The 21,621-nt window shown below is 39.4% G+C and overlaps 1 protein-coding gene across 1 annotated transcript in view; it reads left to right on the top strand.

Annotated features, from left to right (window-relative positions):
* Usp54 (ubiquitin specific peptidase 54) overlaps positions 1-21,621 on the top strand; it is a 99,253-nt gene that overhangs the window by 36,895 nt on the left and 40,737 nt on the right. The window contains exons 3-9 of the mRNA XM_050127017.1: positions 138-230; positions 13,749-13,883; positions 15,196-15,309; positions 15,435-15,517; positions 16,803-16,908; positions 17,018-17,164; positions 19,357-19,506. Coding sequence (XP_049982974.1) covers positions 138-230; positions 13,749-13,883; positions 15,196-15,309; positions 15,435-15,517; positions 16,803-16,908; positions 17,018-17,164; positions 19,357-19,506 — 828 coding nt within the window. The remainder of the gene's footprint in view (positions 1-137; positions 231-13,748; positions 13,884-15,195; positions 15,310-15,434; positions 15,518-16,802; positions 16,909-17,017; positions 17,165-19,356; positions 19,507-21,621) is intronic.

The raw sequence follows: 21,621 nt of genomic DNA, 5'->3' as shown, positions 1-21,621 counted from the left end.
TTGTTTTAATATGTTAGAATGATCTTTTGTCCAGATCTTGGAGATTCTTTTTCCTGCAGTCATTCCCTGTTTTCTTGAATTCTTGACTTGAAAGTTAAAGGCTATCTGTAGGCTAATGGGTATTCCTGTTTTGGAAGGTTTTGTGGCACTTGGACATCTTCCGCCGTAGCTTTAGGCAGCTTACAACTCACAAATGCATGGGCGACTCCTGCATCTTCTGTGCTCTCAAGGTAAGCTCCTCAGATTGCTTTTTCTTACTATCTTATTTTGCCAAGTTGTTAATATTGAGGGGATTTGGTTAATTAGGGCATTTCCCGCCCTAAGACAGGGTTTATCTGTGTAGACAGTTCCTGGCTGTCCTGCAACTCACTTTATAGACTAGGCTGTCTTTGAACTCAAGTCTCTGCTTGCCTCTTGACTCTGAGAAATTGATGATGTGCACCACCATTGTGACTCCCCATTCAATTCTTTCTACCAGTTCTCTACCTCATATTTTCATGCTCTGTGTAAAATAAGACTGGGCATTTGTATAGAGACAAAGAAAATGCGAGAGATTTGATTAAGAAAAAGAAATACAATAGTCTTTGGTTGGTGTGTATCTTTGACCAACATGTAGTTCTCCTGTGGTTTTTTGGTTCAGTTGTGTTTGAGTAAATCTGTAACTTCCATCTGAGTTCAGAGTACAATTCCAGGGTCAGTCATTATTTTGTCTTTGAAGGTTGAATTATTATTTTTTTCTTTTTCCTTTTGGTTTTTAGAGACCGTGTTTCTCTGTGTATACCTGGCTGTCCTGGAACTCACTCAGACCAGGTTGGCTTTAAACTCAGAGATCCAGCTTCCTCTGCCTCCCAAGTGCTGGGATTAAAGGCGTGTGCCACCATTCCTAGCCTGAAGGCTGAATTATTAGTTTGTCACGGCTGCCTAGGTATATCAGTTGACTTTTAGCTTAAAGTAGAAATTGTGAGCTGAATACTTGTAGAAATTAGCTCGATTTGGGAAATACCAGGCTAGCTAAAGGATAAAACTTTAAAGGATAAGGGGAAACTCACGAAACAGGAACAAGAAGTCCAAGCTCAGCTGTGCTGTGAGGGAACCACACACACACACACACACACACACACACACACACACACACACAGAGAGAGAGAGAGAGAGAGAGAGAGAGAGAGAGAGACAGACAGACAGACAGACAGACAGACAGACAGACAGTGCATCTGGGCCGTGCACCAGTTTTACTCCTTCCCCAGAAAGCCATGCCTTAACTTGGATCCACCTCTTAAAAAGATAATTGACTAACAATGTTTCCCCATCAAATACTCTTGAATTTTCTAATTTAAATTGATTATATGCAATAGTTAACAAAGGGGGCTGGAGAGATGGCTCAGTGGTTAAGAGCACTGACTGCTCTTCCAGAGGTCCCAAGTTTAATTCCCAGCAACCACATGGTGGCTCACAGCCATCTATAATGAGACTTGGCGCCCCCTTCTGGCTTGCGGGCACACATGGAAGGAATGATGTACACATAATAAATAAATATTAAAAAAATAGTTAACTAAAAAATTTTTTAGGTAGGTTCTTATGTTGTCAAAATTAGCCCTGGTCTTGAACTCCCTACTTAGCTAAGGGTGATGATCTTGATTCTACCTCCTATGTGTGCTGGGATTACAGGCATGCACTATGAAACCCAGTTTATCTGATACTGGGCTCTATGCTTGCCAGGCAAGAGCTACATTGCCAATCTTTACTTGATATTGTTGTGGAACCATTTTGTCTTTTTGTTTTGTTTTTGAGACAGGCTGTTATTTTATGTTTACCTGGCTGGTCTTGAATTTACTCTGTTACTAGGCTGGCTTTGAACTTGGTTGTGGTTCTTCTACATCTAATTCCAAGTTCTGGCCTATCTTTCATTACAAGATCCTGGGAAGAGTTGAATGAGTCCTGAATTTTCTGTCATTTGGGTCGTAGACTATATTTAATATAAACTATACTTAATATAAACCACTATAACTTGTAACAAAACAGTATAAATAATGGGGTGTATAAATCAAAATTAATTATATGCATGTGTGAAATTGTCAAAAAATAAATTATTGGTTGGGCAGTGGTGGTGCATGCTTTTAATCCCAGCACTCGGGAGGCAGAGGCAGGTGGATCTCTGAGTTTGAGGCCAGGCTGGTCTACAGGACAGGCTCCAAAACCACAGAGAAACCCTGTCTCAAAACAAAACAAAACAGCAACAACGAGAGAGAGAGAGAGAGAGAGAGAGAGAGAGAGAGAGAGAGAGAGAGAGAGAGAGAGAGAGAGAGAGCGCATTTAACCTGATTTTATAAATGGTCACATCGTCTGCTTTGTCAGTAAGTTCAAGTAATGTCTGATTCATGGCATTAGGCCGATGCTTGCTAAAGAAATAATAATCTTGGAGAGATCCTGGGAAGAAGAATCTCCTGAAATTGGAAACTCAAAAATGCCTTGCCTGGTCGGGACTTTACTGTACTATTTATTTATTTGAGATGGAAGTCTTACACTTTAAAAATCTCCTTCCTCAGCTCTTCAGTGCTGGATTGCAGGTGTAAACTACTGTGTTTGGCTTTGTACAGTGTTTTACCTGGGAGGGGCTCTGGAGAACCAACATAGTCTTGTATTTTCTTTCTCAGAGTGACAGATTGTAATTTGACTATAAATTAGTATTTTATAAACCAAAGAGAGGGGAACTAGCCTTCAGGCTTTATGGTACATACTCAAAGATATCTGAGTAGAAGGGAATTTGCTTTTTAATCTTTTTGACTTGAGGAAATATGTTGAGTCTTCAGATAAGATGCTTATGATAGATGGGTTGATGTACTTAGGGTGTCAAGTGCTCTACTTTAGGATTTTATAATTCTGAGGATATTTTACAATTTTAGTATTTTCCTCATGGTGTTACTACTTAGTCTGACCAGATTTATTTTCTTTAAGTTAGAAAATATAGTGACTTAGGCACTTTGGATACAGAATTTTACCTTGCATCACCTCCTGTTGTGAGATATTTGTACATTTTGTGAATGAGTATTGCTGTGGTTGGTGTAATAGAAAGTTGAACAGCCAATAGCTAGGCAGGAGGTATAGGTGGAATTTCTGGGGAGAGAAAGAAGAGGAGAAATCTAGGTGCTTGGGAGATGCCAGGAGACACAGGGGAAACAGGAAATGCAAGATGGAAGAGCAGTAGTGCTACGTGATAGAATGTAGATTAATATAAACAGATTATTTTAAGTTTATAAGAGCTAGTGGGACCAGCCTACGCTAATGACTATGCTTTCCTAATTAATAAGTCTCCATGTTGTTATTTGTGAGCTAGCGGCTGACAGAATGCTCATCCCATGGCTTTGATGCTTTATTGTTTTGTTTTCTCCTATCCCTCAGCATCTGTCAGTGTTCTTGTGCCTTTTGAGCTTCACCAGTTGTGTGTTGTAGCCAGTGCTTCTGATTGCTTTATGGTGGTTTGCATATAATATTTATATGATTCTTTTCTTTTGGTACACTGAAATATACAGTTTCCCCCCTATGTTAACTGGTATTAAATCTATAAATTTCAACTGTTCTGACATGCAAATTACTGGTAGTAACCTTTGTTTTAAAGAATTTATATCTATAAGATGGCTCAGTGGATAAGGGTGCTGGTCATCAAGTTTAAGACTTGAGCTCACCAGAACCCACATGGTGGAAAGAGACAATCAACTTCTGCAAGTTGTCCTCCAATGTCCACCCATTTGCTGTGGTGTGCTTGTACCCGCCCACACACATACATACACACACATACAAATAATTAGTTAAAAAGAGAGAATTGATAGTGTCATTGGATCATTTTGCTTACTCTGAACCTTGATGTCTGATTTAACAAATAGAAGATTGCATTGTACCAATTACTGTTTCATTTCAAAACCCAACCTATTCCCATCTATTATGATTAAGGACTTTTTGTGTTACCTGTAGCCCAGAGTTCTTTTTTTTTAAACATTTATTTATTTGTTTGTTTGTTTATTTATTTATTTATTTATTATGTATACACTATTCTGTCTGTGTGTATATCTACAGGCCAGAAGAGGGCACTAGACCTCATTACAGATGGTTGTGAGCCACCATGTGTTTGTCGGGAATTGAACTCAGGACCATTGGAAGAGCAGGCAATGCTCTTAACCACTGAGCCATCTCTCCAGCCCCCAAGCCCAGAGTTCTTATTGCTCAGGCTGGATTGCTCCTGTGCCCTGTCCACAGGGCATAACTTTAACTTTGGTGTTGGTATATTCATCTGTCTCTGTTCTGGGAAGGAAATCCGTCCTCTGTACTTAATATGTGCAAAGACTTTGTTCTTCTTCCAGGGATTGTATGAGAGCTTTTACAGTGCCGGCATGTAGGACAGAGTACTTTTTGTCATAGTCAAAGAAGAATGTTGCTTCGATTGATTAAATTTAAAATTTCAATTAGTGATTAAAAAAATCCACCAGGTGGTGATGGCGCAAACCTTTAATCCCAGCACTCGGGAGGCAGAGGCAGGTGGATCTCTTTGAGTTCGAGGCCAACCTGGTCTACAGAGTGAGTTCCAAGGCAGGCTCCGAAGCTATACAAAGAAACCCTGTTTTGAAAAACAATAATAAAAATAAAATAAAATAAAAAGAATCCTAGAATATAGCATAAAAGCTGGAGGATGGTGCCTAATGGGGTTGGGTGATAGGAGGAAGCAGGTTTTGTGTTAAAAGACGTTCGAAACTTCTGTATTAAGAGAGCAAGAATGTTTATCTGTGGGGCTGGAGAGATGGCTCAGTGGTTAAGAGCATTGCCTGCTCTTCCAAAGGTCCTGAGTTCAATTCCCAGCAACCACACGGTGGCTCACAACCATCTGTAATGAGGTCTGGCGCCCTCTCCTGGCCTGCAGGCATACAGACAGAACATTGTATACACAATAAATAAATAAATAAATAAATAAAAAGAATGTTTATCTGTGGCAAATTTGAGAATTTAGGGGGGAAAATTTGTTAATATCTTTTGAGTTGTACCATGTGGCATTCTTTTTGAGTACCGAACCATTAACCCAGGAAATAAAGTGATCTGAGAAATGATTCATTGTTAATTATCAATCCATTTTTTTCTAGACTATAGCAATGGAAAGATTTTTCATTATTATTCATGACTAATATTAGAGAGGAACCCTATTATCCTACACAATTTAAAGCAGGAAATTAGATCTGTAGTTTTCTCCCTAGAAATCTTAGCTAGTAAAAAAAGTCTACACAAGAGGAAGTAAATCTTGATCTATTCCAACTACTATCTGCTTGTGTTTAGCTTTCTTATTTTGATTACCTATGGATATGAACAAGATTGTGTTGTGTTTTGATTAGTCGTTGTTCTTAAGTCCTCCTAGGCTGTGAATGTTCTAAATATCTTCAGCTGATTTTATCATCGAGATAATTTCAGTAACTTAAACTGAATTCCACCCTTTTTAAAATGTGGAGTTCAGATCACACCTTTTAATCAAATAAAAGGGTGTAACTGCAAGAGAAAAAATAGATCATGATTAATTCTTTCCTTTCCATAATTTATGACAGTCTAAACTTAATATAGACTTAGAATCTTATCCACAAGAGCCCTTTAATTCCCCCAGTGCTATAAGTGGATATGGTATTGATTCAAATAATGTTGGTAATCTGTGAGGACCGTCATCTTTTGTTACGACAAAGTTAAGTAAATTGACCATTGTGCTGTATAAATTATCAACATCAGTTTATAATTTCTCACTAGAAGCAGTACTGTGTTCTTGCCCTTCTTTGTCTGTTCATTATCTTGAAGTTCCCCTCTGTTTCTGTCTTGGTGTGTATGGAAATGTATGTCTGCACTGGCAGCAGGGTAAGTGTGATAGGTGACTTTAATGATCTTTATATTTTCCATTCTAAGACCAAAAGACCAGAATACTGAATATTAATTTGCAATGTCAGTTGAGTATAAACAAAGGCTTAAGCTCACCGGTAGATGTGACAAAGAAGTATAATATAGGATTTGTGGATCCTTTTCTACTAAGAAGTCTGGAAGGTAGCTCTTTTTAGTTATAAGTGGAGAGAATCCCAGAGGAGACAATAGCCAGTTGTTCTCCTTGTTCTCTAAAGGTGAACCAAATATTTTCATAGTTGGACCTGATGGTACATGCCTGCAACTCCAGCACTTGGAGGCTTAGCAAGGAGCATTGCTATGGGTTTGAGACCAGCTTGGTTACATAGTGAGCTAGAAGTTATTTTGTTTGGGCTACATAGAAAAAAGAACTTGCACTGCTTGAAGAAGAGTCTTTATTGATCTGGATGGTTATCTGCTGATATCAAGGAATTTTTATTACCCTACTTAGAGGATAGTATAGGCTTTTTTTTTGTTTAAGAAAAAGTTATTTTTTAGAGTTTTATTCTGGAAAAATGTCCGGCATGTGCCTCCAAGTGATCTGGAGTAGGATACATACACAGGCCACAGACTGGTCATTATTGGGTTGGACCATTGACACATGGAAGCTGGTCATGTTATTCCGTCTGCTCTTGATGTATTTAAAATTTTTTTATAACAAAATATGAAAAAAATCTTTTGTTGACATTTAGAGTGCTACAAAATTAAAGATGTATGGCCAGGTGGTGGTAGTACACGCCTTTAATCCCAACACTTGGGAGGCAGAGGCAGGCAGATCTCTGTGAGTTCAAGGGCAGCCTGGCCTACAAGAGCTAGTTCTAGGAAAAGCTCCAAAGCTACAGAGAAACCATGTCTTGAAAAAAACCAAAAAGGAAAAAAAAATTAAATATGTATATGACCTTGCCCTGTCTTCTTTTTTTCTTTTTCTTTTTTTTTTTTTTTTTTGATATTTGTTGAGCTCTACATTTTTCTCTGCTCCCCTCTCTGCCTCTCCCCTCCTCCCTTCAATCCTTCTCCATGGTCCCCATGCTTCCAATTTACTCAGGAGATCTTGTCTTTTTCTACTTTCTACTTCCCATGTAGATTAGATATATGTAAGTCTCTCTTAGTGTCTGCATTGTGTCTAAGTTCTCTGGGATTGTGGTTTGTAGGCTGGCTTTCTTTGCTTTATGTTTAAAAACCACCTATGAGTGAGTACATATGATAATTGTCTCTCTGTGTCTGGGTTACCTCATTCAAAATGATGTTTTCTAGCTCCATCAGTTTGCCTGAAAAATTCAAGATGTCTTCACTTTGGAACTCCAGAGTTGAGGGGACACTTCATGAGGCATGTGTTCCAATTATTGGGGTAAATACCATGCTGAGAAAAACAGCAAGCATTGTGGAACCTTCCTGGGAAATGGAAGGTGAGCTTGAAATGGTTCTGGAGTCCTCTGCGAAGAAAAGAGAAGGATGTGATGCCTTCTCTGTGCCACCCTGGAGAGGAGAGGCACACAGCACACCAGAGCTCGTGAGGACACTTGCTTCCGTGGCATGGCTCAGGGAGACCTGCTAGTTGGCTACAATTTAAGCTATGGTGACTTGCAGCCTCCTGCTATCACTATCCCAGAGTCTGGTAGAATCTGTGGCATAGATAGACTTTCTTGTCTGAGGTGTCTACTTCCCCCAAGCAGGAGGGTCAGTGTGACAAGGAAGCCTGAGAAAGCCACTCAGTGTCATATAGGCAGGAAAGAAATAAACAAGCCCAAGCATCCACAAAAAAGTTATTTTAGCTGTAAAGCTAGGGTGTTCTGAGAGAAATAGCAAGCTGTTCTCTGCTTTAAAAGCAAGGGCATGTGTTTTGGGGGGGGAGGGGAGGGAGACTTAAGCAGCAGCTGCATTGTAAATGCCAAAACACATAGTTGTTCTGTCTTCATGACACTTCTGTCTTATTCACATGGCTTTTTGCTAATCCAGATCAATTACGTGCTCATGTGGACAGAATTGTCTTCTACTTGATTTAGGAAAGATGGGTGGGGAAGTACCTGCTTCTAGTCATTAAAGTCTTGTTGCTTTTGTCCTACATCCAAGAAAATAGTTAACAGATAAAAAGTAATTTACTATTTCATAAATGAAAAGGACCTTTAGTTTTCTGCATGACTGTAGACAGAAACCTTGAAAGGCGTTGTGTTTTTTTGGCCTATCAAAATGGAATTGTTAGGAACCCACAAGGCAAGATGGTTCCTGGGTTTGAGTTCTTCCTGTCCTTTCTCTCTCCCTGCTGTAGAATCCAGCAATTGGAATAATACCAGTTTTTGTTCTTTATTGGTACTGCCACCTGTTCTTACTGCTGAACTAAATGTTCTTGGCTTTCTTTGGTGTGAACAGGATCACCCTCTGGGAAAGGTGGGGGGTGAGAAAGGGAACAGGAGGAGGCCCGTTCCAGCCCCTGTGCTCATGTGAGAGGGACACACAGGGGTTAGTGTGCTGCTCTAACAGAGGGGCTTTGTGCTTGAGCTTCTTGTAGAGTTACAGCTCCACAGATGCAAGCTAGGAAGGCTGAGGCTGCTCATTCCTAATCGAGTTCTCCCTAGCCATAGCAGAACAAGGCTGATGTTAATTAAAGTAAGAAAAGATAGAGGATTCAGTCAAAGGCATTTGAAACACATTCCTTTACTCAGTGTGGGTGGGGAAAGCTCCGTGTAATTAATTAAGAGATGAGAAAAGAATACAACATGGAGACATTGATGCTGCTGGTACAAGAGCCAGATCTGTTGTTGCCCATCCACTGTGGGTACAGACAAGAGCTCTGACCTTAGTCTTTTCCTTTCTCAGATCCTAATTACTTTAAGTCTTGGAAAACCTGCCTTATTTCTTTTTCTTTGTTCTTTTTTCTCCTTTTTGAAATTTTATTTATTTTTGAGTCAGGGTCTTACTTTGGACCTCTGGCTGACCTGGAACTATTAGACTAAACTGGTCTAGTACCCACAGAAGTCCCTTGCCTCTGCTTCCTGAGTGCTGGGATTAAGCATGTGTACTACTAAGCTGGGCTAAAATCTGTCTTTCTTGAATGAGAACAGCAGAATAGAAAATAAAGTAGACCTTCCTTCCTGCTCAGATCTCAGAAACTGAGTCGTTAGCTCAGTAGAAGCATCTGACAGGCTACTTCAGGATAAGACAGTGACAGACTGGCAGCTTAGTTACTTAAAATAGGAATATCTGACACTAAGGTGGCAGTTACTATTGTCGGACATAAGCCTAATCTATGTGCACATGCATAAATACATATTATAATATACATATGTATATATACATATCACATACATACATGCTAATCTATATGTTATATTTTAGACTAATATTTGTAGTGTTATTTTTTTCCCATTAATTTCTTTAACTAACTGAGAGAGGTAAATACTATTCTTCACTCTCTTAAAATAGAAAGAAACTGACATCTAGAGAAGTTAGATAAATTGCCCAGTTGGGCGGTGGTGGCGCATGCCTTTAATCCCAGCACTCAGGAGGCAGAGGCAGGCGGATCTCTGTGAGTTCGAGGCCAGCCTGGTCTACAAGAGCTAATTCCAGGACAGACTCCAAAGCTTCAGAGAAACCCTGTCTCGAAAAACAAAACAAACAGAAACCAAAAACAAAACCTTGCCCAAATTATCTAAGAAAGTTGAGGATTGGGTTAAATTTTGTTAGTTACCTGTATGCATATAGGTGGACAATATGCTTGCCTATTGGATCCCCTGGAACTGTGGTTACAGATGGTTGTGAGCCATTACACGAGTGATGAGAACATCAAGTGCTTTTAACCACTGCCCATCTTTCCAGTCCTTATTTTGATTTTGTTGTCCTCTCTCTCCCTGTCCCCCTCCCCTTTTCCCTCTCTCTCTCTTCCTTCCTTACTTTCTTCCTTCCTCTCTTTTTGAGACAGTGTCTATGTAGATCTGGCTGTCTTGGAACTCAGTGTATAGACCAGCTGCCCTCAGACTCATAGAGATCTGCCTGCTTATGTCTCTGGCTCTGGAGTTTGGCATTAAATGTGTGTGCCTGTATGCCTGGCCCTTGTTTGATTTTTGATTCAGGATTTTACTGTGTTGTCTAGGTTGGCCTGGATCTTGCAATGTGTCCTAGATTGGGCCCTATTTGTAATCCTGCCTCTTTGGAGTGCTGGGATTATAGACATATGCCACAGTGTCTGATTCTTGGGAATTTTGAGCCCTGTATGGCTCCAGGCATACTGTACCATGCCTTGTTTTTATAAGGTACTGGTGCTTGAACTCTGGGCTTGTGTATGCTATACAAACACTCCTCTTGTTAACTGAGTCACGTCCTCCACTCTTCACTGTGTCATCTCTCTTCATAAATAGGGTCATTTGAACCACAGAACAGAAAACAAGTAGCTGTTTTTCTTTCCTTCCTTCCTTCCCTCCCTCCCTCCCTCCCTCCCTAGAATTACAAGTTCCAGCCATTACAATGGGACCCAGATGACTTATTTATTTTTCTTAAATTGGTATGTAATTTCTGCTATGCATTGGAGAAAATAAAATTTCAGTTGCAATGCCTTAGGGGTATTATGCCTTAATTTCTGAGGAATGTCAACCAAAGACTAAAGAGGTTGAAATTTGCAAATATCTTATTTTTACAGAGTTGTTTTAGAAGTAATTTCCTGGTTGTTTTAGAACTGGTTTCAGAAACTTGGAACTTGGAAAGTGGCTCTCAGTTGGTAAATTGCTTGCTACTCAAGGAGGAGGCCCTGGGTTTGGATCCCCAGCACCCTGTAAAAAACCAGTTATGGTAGTAAATGCTTGTAATCCCAGTGCTGGGGAGGCTCACACAGGAGGATCTTTGCTGGCCAGGCAGTCTACTGAATCAGTCTTACTGAACCAGGCAGGTTCAGTAAGAGGCCCTGCCTCAATAAAAATCAAGATGAAAATTATATCAGACCTCTGATATATCTACTTGCACATATGTGCCTGCACACACACTAGTTTAGATTCCGGAGACTCAGATCTCATTGGCCCTTTTGTTTGGAGGTGGTTTTTGTCAGAAGTGTGCCTTATCAGGAATAGTGAGAAGATTAGCCTCCTGGTGAGTACAAGCCTTGCCAAACGGGTGACTTTTTCCCAATAAATCTCTAGGCTGTCAGGCCCAAGCCACCCTGGGATTTGTAGTAGTAGTCATTGCTTTCCCAGTTGTCTTTTTTTCTTGTTTCTCTTCATTCCTGAGGTCACTAGTCAGATATCCCATTGTCTAACTGCAGACCTATGTCTTTTCTCTTGGTCTAGTTTAAGAGCTTTCTCACAGGCACGCTTATTTTTCCAGCAACAAACTATGGAAAGTTCTGCCATGCCTTTCTTCTATGTAGATCCTAAGTTGCTTCAAAATAGCTTGGAATAATTACAGTAGCTTCCTTTAGAACTTATTAAGTAGTACTGTGTATTACTGGCCCTGCCTTCTCCACAGCATAGGGAATCGTTTGTAATCAAATAATAAGTTACATGGTAATCTGTGCTTGAGTGGCTTTAGAATATTTAGCATATATGAAAAGAAAAGATGCTAGTGAAAAGGTGAAATGAAAAAAACTTTAATTTCAAGATGAACAAAGCCAAACTTAGTTCCATTTTGCTTTAACAATTTGTGTTATTTCAAGGTTTTCATCTTTTCTGTATGATTTCTCTATTCTTTTTAAAGGAGAAAGGACAAAGTTCTTTTATTCTTCTTTCATGAGATCTGCCCATATCACATGATTGATTCATTCATTCACTTAAAACATGCATTTTGTTGCCTTTTATATATTAGTGTCATTCTAGGTACTGATAGAATATCAAAGAATAAAAGAATAAAAACTTATTTATCACACTTCTGCATTCTTAACTACAATTAATACTATATTAATAATATATTAATACTAAGTGTGATGAGAAAAAACAAGAAATGGTGGGGATTTAGGAAAAGAGAGCTTGCACGGTTTGTTGTTGTTGTTTGGTTGGTTGGTTTTTCAAAACAGGGTTTTTCTGTGTAGCCCTGGCTGTTCACTCTTAAGACCATGCTTCAAACTCAGAAATCTGCCTTCCACTGCCTCTGACTCCCGAGTACTGGCCCAGAGCCCGCAATTAAAGTAGGTTGATCAGGAGCTACTGTATTGAGAAGTGATGCTTGCATAAAACCCTGCAGGAAGTAAATGGCCAAGCTGCACAAAGAGAAAGCTTGATTCAGGTAAGGAATACAAGTACAAAGTCCCCAGGTCTCAGTCATACAGATAGTTGTGGAATGTAGTGAGAACCCGTATGACTGGTGTGGGTGAGTCAGAAGTACATCTGTAGGCCAAGTAACATGTAGTATTTTCACTTTGGGTTTATTGTATACTTGATGGGAAATCTTTGGAGGATTTTCAACAAAGGAATAGCATTTGATTTTATTACTTTTTTTCCTTCTTCTTGAGGCAGGGTCTTATGTAGCATAGTCTGACCTCAAGCCTTGGTTTTCTGATCCTCCCGCCTCGTCTGGAACAGTGGTATTACAGGCACGCTCTACAGCGCCTGGTTTGTGCAATGCTCGGATCCAGGGCTTTATGCATGTTAGCCATCTGAGCTATGTTGTGAACCTAATTTTATTTCATTTTTTAAAATCATCTGACTACTATTTTGAGCCTACTGTGTATTTCCTTGGAGACATGCTTTAGTTCAAGAAATGGTTGCAGCTGGGTTGAAAAAAACGGGTAAGTTTTTCTTCTAGAAGACTCAAGTTCAGTGAATTCCTTGAATCTACTTCAGGTGGCTCACAGCTGCCTTAACTCTAGCTTCAAGGATCTAAAACCTCTGGCTCCACTCGTACCTGCGTGTCATTGTACATACCCACACTCACACATATTGTAAAATAATGAAAATTAAACTTAAAAATAGTAAACAAAGAAAAAGTTCCAATCATCCAGTGAAGAAAAGAGTTGGCAGGAGGTGGGGTGGTGAGCGGCGTGCAGTCTAAATGTATGTTGGATGTAGAAGTACGACTGACTGGGTGTGAGTTCTCAGACCAGGCTTTTCAAGGTTTAGTACACGTAATGGAGTGCTTATTCTGGGTGGAAGACACAGGGTTTTGTGTTTTTTCATTATTATTACTATTATTTTACTGAAAGAGTAGGTTTGGTGGGAAAGAAAAAGTCTAAAGGCATGTGCCAGTCACCACACTTGACTGGCCTCACATTCTTCCTCTTTCCGCCTCATTCTCAGGTGCTGGGAGTATGGACATGTACATGGCTTGCTATTACTATTTGTCAGTTTGGACAATTTGACAATTTTGTAAAAAATACAAAAGACGGCTAAGTTTCATAGTAGGAGTAATTCTCCCAAAGAATAATTGCCAATCTGTTTACATGTTGCTTACTCTTTTTAAACTACACATCTTCTTTTCCGTCTCAGGAAGTATTGTAACTGTATTACATTAAGTCTTGACAATGGGCTCTCCTAATATGTTCTTGATGATCACACTCAGATGCAAGATCTATTGTAGAGATATTGTCCTCATTCTGATTTTTAGTCTTTTTTTTTTTTTTTTTTTGGTTTTTCGAGACAGGGTTTCTCTGTAGCTTTGGAGCCTGTTCTGGAACTAGCTCTTGTAGACCAGGCTGGTCTCGAACTCACAGAGATTCACCTGCCTCAGCCTCCCAAGTGTTGGGATTAAAGGCATGCGCCACCTCCGCCTGGGTTTTTTTTTTTTTTTTTTTAAATAACTAGCTGAATGTATCTTGTTTCCATGGCTGTCAGCATAGTGATGCAGTACAGCAGACTAGGATGTACAGAAGCTTAATAACAGTATTGTGTTTTTCTTCTTGTCTAACCTCCTCTCTACAGGGCATTTTTAACCAGTTTCAATGTAGCAGTGAAAAAGTGCTTCCCTCTGACACTCTCCGCAGTGCTCTGGCAAAGACTTTCCAGGATGAGCAGCGCTTCCAGCTGGGAATCATGGACGATGCTGCAGAGTGCTTTGTAAGTGCTGCCCTCGTGCCCTCTTGGTCTCTGTCAGGGACTATTTTATGACGGTGTTTACTGTGCCCTGCTCTGCACTGGAACCAGAGGTCTAGAGTCTACTACTGCAATGGGAATTGCCTAGTAACTTTATGATTTTTTTTCCTTCAGGCTTGGTGTAGTTTAATGCTTGCTACTACATAAAACAGTGGCTTTTACCTTCAGGAGAAGCAAGGCATGTTGAAGTACAAATTGTACTTCCAGAACTTCTGATCCAGTAGTCTGGCAGAGTTCCCTGGTAATGCTGTATTGATGGTGCTCCTCTTGGGAACCACCATATTTTTTATTAACTTCTTTTTTTTTCTAACAATATTAAGTAGAGACTGTGATTTTCCTTCTAAACAGTTACATTGCTCTAGTGACTTTATCCTTGATCTCCCACCTCCTAAGTGCTAAATGAATGTGCTGACACACAAGAGTGCCACAGAAAAATCTTTGACATTGGATAAATAGTACACAGAGTTCAGAAGAGTTGGGAGTCATTGGCTGGTTTTCATAGTGAGTTTAACTCTTTATTTCTTTTTAAGACTAGGTCTTGCAGTGGAGGCCTTGCAGGACTGGAGCTCTACTGCAGAATAAATAAGGGGTTGTTATAGGAATAATGCTGAATGAAAATGTATTATTAAAAGTTTATTTACTGGGATTGAGGATGTAGCTTAGTTGGTAGAGTACTTGCCTAATGTGTCTAGCCTCGTCTTATCCCTAATATATAAACCAGACATAGATGTACACCTGTAATTCCAGCACACATGAAGTAGAAACAGGAGTATCAGATCAAAGTTATCCTGTGTAACATAGTGAATCCCAAGCCAGCCTAGGATATAGGAAACCTTGTTGAAAAAAAAGTTAATGTACTATACAATACCATTTATATAGTATTCTTGAGATGACAGAATGATAAATATGGAGGACTAGGCTGGTGATTAAGGAGTTAGCAGTGTGGTAGATGGACAAAGGCTCTGAAGAGGTAGCGTGGAGCAGCTATGCAGTGTCTTGATTGTGGCAGAGGTTATAAGACTGTATGTGATGAAATTGCATCCAGTTATATCCAAACCCAAGTTCATGTAAAACAAGTAAAATCTGAATGATCTATGGCTTACATAATTTTTTGTGTTTATCTGTCTGTCTGTCTTTCTGTCTTTTTTCTTTAAAAAAAAAAAAAAGGTTAACAAAATTTAGAGATATTCTTGCTCTTCAGTAAGGTTTTTGGTGAATTGCTTGCCAATTTGTCCATTTGGCTTTCAAGTGTACTGCTTTTGTATTTTCCTGTCAGGAAAATCTGCTGATGAGAATTCACTTCCACATTGCGGATGAAAGCAAAGAGGACATATGTACTGCCCAGCACTGCATTTCTCACCAGAAATTCGCAATGACCTTGTTTGAGCAGGTAGACCTATTGGTCCTCATGTCTTGGACTCTGTCTTTAAGAGCATTTTATCTGGGGTGTAGAGTTAAATGGGTTTCAGAGCAATTGATGATGTGGTTGCTTGCCTTGCTTCTCCCTCTGCCCAGTGTGTATGCACTAGCTGCGGCGCCACCTCTGACCCCCTGCCTTTCATCCAGATGGTGCACTACATTTCCACTACTTCCCTGTGGTGAGTTTCATCCTTTTTTTTTTTGTTTGTTTGTTTAAGATTCATTTATTTTATTTTATGTGTATGAATGTTTTACCTGCATGTATGTTTGGGCACCATGCTTGTGCTTGGTACCTCTAGAGATCAGGGAGAATATAAGATACCCTGGAACTGGAGTTACAAACAGCCATAAGCTGACATTTCAGTGCTAGAAACTGAACCCGGGTCCTCTTAACTGCTATTCAAGTCATTTTTCCAGTCTGCTCTTATGGAATTCTTTATTGTACTGTTAGGTATACCTTCAGTTAATTGGGTTTTAACTGAGGACCACCAAATAACATATATCCTTATTGTTGAATCTGTGCTTTATTACAAGACTCCTAGATTCCTAAGTTTATTAATAGTTAGCAAAATGGAAGGAGAAATGGAGAGTCAGGGATTTGGGGACCGGTAGAGAAACTCAATTTGTTTGTAGGACACTGAGGTTAGTCAGGGCATGGAACTGTCATATAGTCAGCAAATGAAAATCACACATACACATGACACCTTTAATCCTAGCTCTTGGGAGGCAGAAACTAGTGGACCTCTCTGTGTTAGAGGCCATACTGGTCTACATAGCTTGATCCAAGACAACCACAGAGAACTCAAAATAAGACCCTCTCTTAATACTGTATTTCAGTTATCTCAAAAGCAAATTATGACCCATAGCATTTTTTTCATAAGGAAACAAATCAAGTGTATATGAAGATTTTGCTACAATGTAATCCATCACCGAGCAGGTTGTACTTATACACTGAGGAAGACACACCCCCCCACACACCCATATACCCTAACAATCAGGAAAAGAAGAAGCCATGTATTTGAAAAAGAACAATGGGGTGTATGGGAGGGTTTGGAGGGAGGAAAGGGAAGGAAGAAATAATGTGATCATATTACAATATCAAAAATAATTAATATACCCAACAAAGCATCAAAATTGTAATTTTCTTCAACAGATACTATGGGTCCCCACGAGAGGAGTGCAGCACTGGTTAAAGGACACAGATGTTGTTCTGGATTTTAGAACTGTAGATAAATTTATCTTCCTTTCTAGATTTTTCTGGAAACATTGCTTTCTGTAATAAAAGCTCTAAACTTATTTTTAAAATTAAAAAAATTCTCCTTAAAAAAAAAAAGACCCTCTCTTAAAAAGAGAAAAAGAAAATGACATTTTCTTTGAGTTAGGGTTTGTATGAATGATTTTGTTTTTTAATTTAGCCACAACTTGGTATACATCTGTTATTACCTTCCTTTCCCCATCTTGAAGTAACCAGGCTATTTGTATGCTGGAAAAACGAGAAAAACCATCACCAAGTATGTTTGGTGAGTTGCTTCAGAATGCCAGCACCATGGGGGACCTGCGAAACTGTCCGGTGAGTTAACTCTTTGGACTTTAGGATGAGAAAGAGAACCCTGGTTTGTAGCATCGCCACGGAGCAGGTGAGAATGTTTGAACTAGCACTGTGTGTGTATGTATTTCAGAGCAACTGTGGGGAGAGGATCCGGATTCGCCGTGTGTTGATGAACGCACCACAGATTATCACAATTGGACTGGTTTGGGACTCAGACCATTCAGACTTGGCAGAGGATGTCATCCACAGTCTGGGCACCTGCCTTAAGCTGGGTGATGTATGTATTAGCTACCTTTATTTCTGTATTGTTCAAGCACTGAACAGACAGGCGTGTTCTAAGTGGCAATTAATATAGCATTTTTGGGCAGATATACTTGCGTTTCTGTGTGCAGATTCATGAGCCTCATGCATATGCTCACATACCACTTTTGTGAGGATGGTAGAACCCTTTTAGAAAAAAAAAGGCACAATTTTTGTCTTGAAGGACAGGATGGGCAGAACTTAGATATTGGTAAAAAAAAATTAGTTTCCATGGGATGTTTATTGTTTGTTTATACCAGGATGGTGCTGAGAAGTGTATTCAACCATGGGAAATAGTAAGGTCAAAGGAACAAAGTCTTGACTTTGGGAACTGGAGGAGGTAGAAGTTGGTGGCCTGAGCCCAAGAATAGGAAATTCACAGTGAGGACACAACAGAGAGACCATCACCGAGGCCACTCCCTTGTGAGGGGGAAAGATTTTTGTTTTTGTTTTTTTATTGTAGATAAGAGAGAGAAAGAGAATAGACAGAGGCATCTGGGGTAAGTCTGCCTTGGCTACTCTCCAAGACAGAGAGAGGAGCAGAGAGAAAAAGCAAGGAGGGGGCAGACTGGCAATTGCAGAGAAGACAGCAAAAATAGTGGGAGAGTCCTGCCAGTTAAAGAGGTTGTGTTGCAGCAGGAGGAGGGCCGGTTAGTGGAACAGCTTGGGAACTAGCATGGAGTCTAATCTGTTGGAAGTTTATTTGCATTAATGGAGGGCTAGATGTTCCCTCTGGAGACTGGAGGCCTGTAGGAACAGACAGGAAAGTGATGGCTTCCCACCTACAAACAGAAAGTCACTTTACAAGGTTCCTGAGGAATGCTGCGTGTCATTGGGTCAGAATCCAGCCTGAATCCAGATTGCCATTCTGTGGGGTTGGTATCTGACAGTAATAAAATAGCTTAGATGATAATCTTAGGGGTTTCTGTGTGTTTATTTTGGGGAATGGGGAAATAAAATGTGAGAGTAGGTTTCATTCTTATAAGCTTTATGATAGGGACAGCTCATGTTTTCCTTCAGTTCAAGGAGAACCAAAAAGTCTGGTTTCCTTTGTTTTGGTTTCTGTCTGGGACAGTCCCATGACCAAGGAGAGGCTGTTCTTGTTTTAAATAGCCACTCCTGAGAATAAATGAGCTGTCTGGGGTCACAGTTTGGATCTCCTCAAGGAATCTAACTGAAGGTTGTACACAGTAAGATCTTAAAAGTAGGGTTCTTGTTTGTTTCTTTGTTTTACAGTCTAAATATTCTATATTATTTCTAGTTTAATAAAAAGAATCTTTGAGTCAGAATCTCATATAATACAAGCTGGATAACAATGGGATATGTAGCCTAGTTTGCTCTTGAATTCTTAATACTCTTGCCTCTATCCCTCTTTATCTATTAGGTAAAGGATAAAGGATTATAGGTGTGTGCCATCATGCCTGATTTTGATTTAATTATTTTGATTATTTTCTCAACCAGGTCAATTTTTAGTTCAGAATCCCTTAATTCAAATGTTTGTGTCTCTTAGCGCTTGAGACAGAGCTGAGCATCTAGGAGCTGAAAAAAAATTGAAACTTGAGGGCTGGTTTTTGTTTTGTTTTGAAATTGTTGTGGCTTCTCTTATGCCTCAGAATGAAAATATTGAACTCAGCATGTAGCCCAGGCTATCTTTAGACTTATGATCCTCTTGCCTTAGCCTCCCTGGGTTGGCATTATAGGCATATGCCAACATGTATGCCTTTCCAGTTCATTTCTAATAAATAATCTGGACTATCGAAAATATTTCAGCTTGAGGGGAAAAACAAGTTACTGTCTTTATTTAAGAAATGCTGATGGCCACTGGACATGGTAGCACAGCATTTGAGAGGCAGAAGCAGAAGATCAGGAGTTCAGAATCATTCTTAGCTATACAATGAGTGGAAAACCAGTCTGGCTACATGAGGCTCCATCTTGATAAAACAAAACAAAATAAAGAAATGTTGACGGAAGAGCTAGTGTGGTAGTGTGTGCTTATAGTCTCAGCATGCAGAAGGCTGAGGCTGCTGCTACCAGCCAGGGATAGATACATAGTGTGGCCTTTTTCAGGGTGGAGAAGAAAGAGAAATATTGATGGAGTCTGCTGAGGAGTTATGTTAGATGGTTGACTCTGTGATGAGTCTTTACCTTCTTTTTGTTTTCTTCCTATAGTTGTTTTTCAGAGTGACAGATGACCGGGCCAAACAGTCTGAACTATACTTAGTAGGAATGATCTGTTACTATGGCAAACATTATTCTACATTCTTTTTTCAAACAAAGATCCGAAAATGGATGTATTTTGATGATGCTCATGTCAAAGAGGTAGGAATATGCAAGGATCTTGAAGTATTTGGTGACTGAAATTTAAAAAAATATATTTATTTTTCCTCAGTTTTTATTTTAATAGTTTTGAATGGTGATTCTCTACACTGTCGGCAAGACACACATACTTTGTGTTTGGATTGTTTTTCTTTTTCTTAAAAAAAAAAGATTTAATTTAATTTTCATTTTTATTTATTGTGGGTTTTTTTTTTGGGGGGGGGAGCAGGGTTTATCTGTGTAACCTTGGCTGTCCTAGAACTCTCTTTGTAGACCAGGCTGGCCTTGAACTCACAGAGATCTACACCTGTCTCTGTCTCCTGAGTGTTGTGATCAAAGGCATGTGTCACCACTGCATGGCTAATTTTATTATTTGAAAATCGTGTCTGTGTATATGTATGCACATTTATGTGGGTATGGTATGTGAGTGTAGGTGCCCACAGAGGCTAGAGTGGTCAGAACCTTCTGGGTCTAGAATTACAGGTGTTTGTGAGAACTAAATTCCAGTCTTCTAGAAGAGCATTAACCAGTCTTACTGAGTCATCTCTTCAGCCCCAGTAGGTTGTTTTTCTGAAGCAGGGTTTTAATCTGTATTCCAGGCTGGCCTGGAACTCAAAATGTAGTCCAGGCTGGCCTCAAACTCGTAGAGAAGTCCTCCTTCCTTAGCCTCCCAAATTACAGGTAAGAGCTATTACACCTGGACGTTTATCTGTTAAACATAAGGACAGTAGTTTTAAAATTCTGTAATAGATAGGAACAGAATATCTTTTATTATTTTCTCTCAGTTTCTCTAGACATTTAGCATGGTTTGTTTTTATAGTTGACAAGTCATCCTCATTATTAAATGGTTTATTGGAATGGGAACAAGTAGTGTAGCTAATTAGATTTTGTGGTGAACTCCGAGTTGAGGACTTTGAATTTGGCATCATCCATCGGTGATTATTAAAAATGATCCTTTCCAGGCAGTGGTTGTGCATGCCTTTAATCCAGCACTCGGGAATCAGAGGCAGATCTGTCTGATTTACAGATCAAGTTTCAGGATAGATAGGGCTGCAAAGAGAAACAAACAAAACAAACAAATAAAAATTATCCTACAATTCTCATTTCCCTGGAGAGGTTAACATGAAAAATGGGCTATAGTGATAACCTAAAGCAAGAAACTTGGTCTTGTCTAAAGAAGACTCTATGGATAAAATGGTTTAGGTGTCTGCATCAGTTAGGAAGCTACTTTTCATAAAACCAGCAGGGTCAGGAGGGTGGTTGGGAGAGAATGGGAGGGGAAGAGGGAGGGGAAACTGTTGTTGGAATGTAAAATAAATGAATAAATTTAATAGTAAAAAAATTAGCTGCTATGAAGGCTGCTGTAGATATGTTAATCATATCAATATGTAGATTTGAAGAAAAATCTTCCACTAGTAGAGTCTTTGTCAAATTTCAATATTCTCTTTTGTGGGGAGGGACAAAAATTATTTGAACATTAGGGTTTTTTTTGTTTTTTGTTTTTTTAACCTGAAAAGTATTCCTATAAAACAATAAGATTGGGATGTGAACATAAACTATGCTTTAATTTAAATAATGGCAACTTAGCTTTAACTTACTGAAAGTGTGTTCTGAGTAAACTATCATACTAGCTAGTTGTCTAGCTGGCAAGCCATAATTACACCTAAGAATGTCTGGTTCACGCTTAAGAAGGGATGAATCAATGGCTGTTATGTTACTCTTCCACTGTGATTGCAGAGCTGAATCCATCACAAGGCTACGGCCCAGAGGTTCAAACTGTCTATTTTAAGCAGTTTGCATTTTATGTCTTGCCATGTGTGAACTCTAAAATTGAATGTTATTTATTCTAAGATACTCTGTAAGAGAGTTTCTTAATATTTAGGAATGAAATTGTGGAAGTGGAAATTTGAAGTGAGCTCTTAAATCTAATGTCTATGAAAAGAAGTTGATTAATAAAGCAACCTAGACTCTTCACATAGCATGTCCACCTTTGTGAGTTTTTTTTTTTGCATATTTCAAAACTGAGTTAAGCCAGGAGGTGGTGGTGCACGCCTTCAATCCCAGCACTCAGGAGGCAGAGGCAGGCGGATCTCTGTGAGTTTGAGGCCAGCCTGGTCT

The sequence above is a fragment of the Alexandromys fortis genome, unplaced genomic scaffold (assembly GCF_014885135.2).
Source record: "Alexandromys fortis isolate MF-2015 unplaced genomic scaffold, M_Fortis_MF-2015_v1.1 scaffold_233, whole genome shotgun sequence".
NCBI lineage: Eukaryota > Metazoa > Chordata > Mammalia > Rodentia > Cricetidae > Alexandromys > Alexandromys fortis.
The sequence above is the reverse complement of the archived record's forward strand: the minus strand, read 5'-3'. Positions and strand labels throughout refer to the sequence as shown.